This window comes from Gekko japonicus, unplaced genomic scaffold, assembly GCF_001447785.1.
Source record: "Gekko japonicus isolate JY-2015 unplaced genomic scaffold, Gekko_japonicus_V1.1 scaffold3982, whole genome shotgun sequence".
NCBI classification, from domain to species: domain Eukaryota; kingdom Metazoa; phylum Chordata; class Lepidosauria; order Squamata; family Gekkonidae; genus Gekko; species Gekko japonicus.
In genome coordinates, this window is record NW_015177137.1 from 96467 (window position 1) to 100928 (window position 4462).

At 52.6% G+C, this 4462-nt stretch overlaps 1 protein-coding gene across 1 annotated transcript in view; it reads left to right on the plus strand.

The window, feature by feature from the left end:
• Nucleotides 1-4462, plus strand: part of LOC107124830 (unconventional myosin-Id-like) — a gene marked incomplete at both ends in the record, with an annotated part of 31896 nt that overhangs the window by 14633 nt on the left and 12801 nt on the right. The window contains one exon of the mRNA XM_015428337.1: nucleotides 3097-3192. Within this exon, the coding sequence (XP_015283823.1) occupies nucleotides 3097-3192 (96 nt within the window). The remainder of the gene's footprint in view (nucleotides 1-3096; nucleotides 3193-4462) is intronic.

Below are 4462 nucleotides of genomic sequence, written 5' to 3' on the forward strand. Positions count from 1 at the left end.
CCGTCTCCCCCCCGCCCCCGCTGCAGCCTCTCTGCCGGGGGAAGAAGCCACAAGGGGTGGCGGCCAGCGGCGTGGGAGAGGGTGTGGCGAGGAGGAGCGAGCAGAATCGCGGGGGTGCGCAGCTCTGAAGTGCAGAGCCACGGCTGGCCGCGTGCCACGCCCCCCACGCACTGCCGGCGGGTTCCCTGGCAAAAGCTTCCCCGGCCGCCTCCGCCGGGCACTCCTGAGTTGCTAAGGGCGCCAGAGGGGCGGGTGCCCGGTTAGGGCGGAGGCGGCAAGTTGCGGGGGTTGGTGGGGGCGGGGCGCAGTTTGGCACCCCTGAGGGCCAGCGCGCCCTAGGCCAGACACTAGCTGGCCTAGTGATAGAACCGTCCCTGGGGAAGATTAACTCCTGCTCTCCCAGATTCTCTGAAACAAGCAGCATTAAAAACAACAACAACAACAACCTGCTTCCCTGTGCAATCCGTCACAGCAATCCGTCCAGGCCTCCCTGAGCCCAATCTAATTCTTGCTTTGGGGGAGTGGTGGGTGACAAGCTGCAGTACAGATGGAAGTCGTTTCCATATACTTCAGTGTTTTACATTCAATGCCCCTCAGTGGTTATGGTGACTGGGTGCCTGTCCTGGACTTGTCTGATGAATGGCCACCCTTCACCGATTCCTCCTTCTCAAAGTGAGGACCTGTGCAGCTACGCTCAGTTGGAATGGAATCCTGTAGGGACCCCCGGGGTTAGGGTATTTTGTTGCTCAACGATCCCTGTTCAGGCTTTCATTCAGGATCTCCAGGCGAGAAGATTCCACCGCTGATTCTGTCAGCTGACGAGAGGAGCGTTTCCTTGCCCTCTGAAAGTGCAGAGTATTGCCTCCTCCCCACCTATCTTTAGTCAAGGGAATAGGTGAGCAAAGCTATTTCTGGTGACACAGGTTGACCAAGGTCTGCATATTTACAAGAAGGGGCAAGATGGCTTTCTATTTTGAGAGCAGTTTTTCCTAATAACGAACATGTGCATGTGAACTCTCCCTAGAAGCTAAGATGACTAAACTGAGGCTATGGTACTTTGGTTGCATTACGAGAAGTCATGGAACGCAGCAGAAAGAGAGGAAGACCCAACGGAATCATAGATTCATAGAGTTGGAAGGGACCTCCAGGGTCATCTAGTCCAACCTCCTGCACAATAATAATAATGATAATCTTTCAATTTATCGATCGCTCAATCCTTGCAGAGCTGCCGGCTCTGAGCGATTTACAGTTACTCATGTGTTGACACGGGACTAACAATGATGGGGGTAAGGGAGGACAACATATATCATTTTTAATCACACACACTTCGCAGTCGACAGGGAGTTTGGTCAGCTGTAAGCATCAGACGTGTTCCGGCAGCATTCTTTAGTCGGCGTCGCTTGATGTCGCCAGCATTTTTCTCAGTCGCAGCGCACCACTGCCGCCGTCTGGCCGGAATGGCCCATTGCAGGCTTTTTCTTTGATGCTGCATAGATCTCTCTCGGCTTTTGATCTTACACGCGGACCTTCCGCTTGTCAGCTAACACTTCCCACCAGGGGGGGTTAAGTGTGCCCACCCTCTCTAAGGAGTGGTACCCATTTTATCTACTCACCGAAGCTTTCAAACCGCTGGGTGGACAGCGAGCTGGGGGCAAGGCTGGTAGCTCACACCAGTGCGGGGCTCGAACTGACAGCAGTCCTGTTCAGCTCAGATGTTTAAACAGAGGATAAATCCCCTGTGCCACCACAACGCCGGAAATCCCCACTTCACACCCATTGACCCCTGTTCCGTGCACAGAAGATGACAAAAAACCTCCAGGATTCCCGGCCAAACCGGCCTGGAGAACAATGGCTTCCTGACCCCAAAGTGGCCATCAGCATGTCCCTGGGTGTGTAAGAAAGGGCCACAGGAACTAAGCCCTGAGGCAGACCTTCCTGCCCTCCCTCCTGTGATCTGCCTCAGTTCACAGAATCAGCATGGCTGTCAAATGGCCACCTAGCCTCTGCTTGAAAACCTCCAGAGAAGGAGAGCCCACCACCTCCCGAGGAAGCCTGTTCCACTGAGGAACCACTGTCAGGAAGTTCTTCCTAACGTTTAGCCAAAAACTCTTCTGATTTAATTTCAACCCGTGGGTTCTGGTCTGACCTTCTGGGGCAACAGAAAACAACCCTGCTCCATCCTCTGTATATAGGAGATGGGTGGACTCAACCAAGGAAGCCACAAAGGCCCTCAGTTTGCAAGACCTGTTCATGAGAGGATGTTTTGGAGGACATTAATTCATAGGGTCACCATAAGTCAAAAGTGACTTAGCGACACCTCTCTCTCTCTCTCTCGCTCTCTCTCTCTCTCTCTCGCACAAACTCTCTCTCTCACGCACACACAAGCATGTGAAGTGAAACCCAACATGTAGATCTAAGAGGAAAACACGCCTCTCATCATGAGCCATCTCAGATGTTCTGTGGGAGGAGAGGACGCTTTAGGGCAGGGGTGTCGAACTCATTTGTTATGAGGGCTGGACCTGACATGAATGAGACCTTGTTGGGCCGGGCCACGTGTGTGTCATAAAATGTCATGCCAGGCAGCGGAGATATAAACTTAATAAAAGACACAAACACAAAGGGTTTTTTTTTAACTTAAAAACATGCTTAAAACATTAGCACTCTTGCCATATTTTGTTTATTTAAACAGTGTCTGATAACTGACACCTCTTGCTCTGAATTGTCGCGTCAAAATGTCTGTGCTGTTGCAATCCTGAGTATGCTGTTCGGGTGTGTATCTGTAAGCTGCAAACCTACGATGACGCAGCAGCAGCAGAACTGGAAGTAGAAGCAGAAGACAGCCAGTTCCACTGTGGGCCTGATAGAAGTCCTCCGGGGGCCTGATCCAGCCCTCGGGCTTCATGTTTGACACCCCTGCTTTAGGGGCTTTAAGGGGGTGGGGATTCACCTCCTTAATGGTGGTGCTGTTTGGAAGATCGTATGGGGAGAGGAAATACTAGAGCACTGACTCCTGCTCACATAGCCAAGTGCTATACAGACACACAAGAAAAGAAGGGATTTAATTGGATAATTGACTTTCCGGCTTTGTTTCCTCAGCTACTCCAAGGAGGTTCTGAGCAGCTCCTGCGGTCTTTACATCTTCATAAGGATTTGTCTGCATATAGCTATGTCGGTGCCGGAGCCCAACTAAAGGTGAGGGTGTTACCTGCCAATGTGGGGTGTCTCTGCTCTCTAGAATGGGACAGAAACAGCTCTGTTCTTTCTTCCCAGAATATGAAAAACTTTAACCCTGGAAGGGGTACCTCAAGGGTCATCTAGTCCCACCCCCTGCACAATGCAGGAAATTCACAACTACCTCCCTGCTCCCTCAGTGACCCCCCCCCCCATACACTTGATGCCCAAAGGAAGGCAAAAACCTCCAGGATCCCTGGGCTGGTCTGGCCTGGAGGAAAGTTCCTTCCTGACCCCAAAGTGGCAACTGGCATTTCCCTGGGCATGTAAGAAAGGGCCCGGAGAGCCAAGCATTGGCTCACCCCTCCCTGTCCGCCCTCTCACGATCTGCCATCGTTCACGGAATCAGCATTGCTGTCAGATGGCCATTTAGCCTCTGTTTAAAGGTAAAGGTAAAGGTTCCCTTGCTCGAAAGCCAGCCGAATCTGGACTCTAGGGTTGCGGTGCTCATCTCCGTTTCAAAGCCGAAGAGCCAGCGCTGTCCGAAGACGTTTCTGTGGTCATGTGGCCGGCATGTCTAAACACCAAGGCACACAGAACACTGTTCCCTTCCAACCGAAGTGGTACCTATTTATCTACTTGCAATGTCTTGCTTTTGAACTGCTAGGTTGGCAGGAGCTGGAACGAGAGACGGGAGCTCACTCCCTCATGCGGCACCCGGGTCTCGAACTGCTGAACTGCTGACCTTCCACAGCCTGCAGTTCAGCGTCTTAACCACTTGAGACACCGCAGCTCCAGCCTCTGTTTAGAAACCTCCAAAAAGTTGGCGCCTGGGCTTTATCAGTGTGCCGACACCAACTTTGTGTCCCAAACCTGAAACATTTCCATTCGTTTTTGGTCGGGGGTGTGTGTGTGTGTGTGTCTGTAAAACTGTGTTGCTCTGCATTCCCAAGTACTTCTAGGGAAACTTGGGAGGAGGGCGAGATTTATCCTCTTCCCCCTACCCACTGCAGCCTCCTGACCCATGTCTCCATTATTACACATGGGTCCCACAGCCCTCGGAATAACCTTTTCTGGGGTTAGAGGGGGGAGAATGCAGGAAAGATTGACGACGATTATTTTGATCCCCGTTGGAGGTGGGGGGGGCAGAAGCAGGAGTCGGCGAGGGAGGGGGGAGAGGTGTAAGGATGTCAAGGGGGAGCATGTAGAGGATGCAGGGGCTGTGGAGGGGGAAGGGAAGGCTGGAGTCAGGGGAGGGGAAAGTGGCAAATGGGTGGCGGGGTGGGTGGGT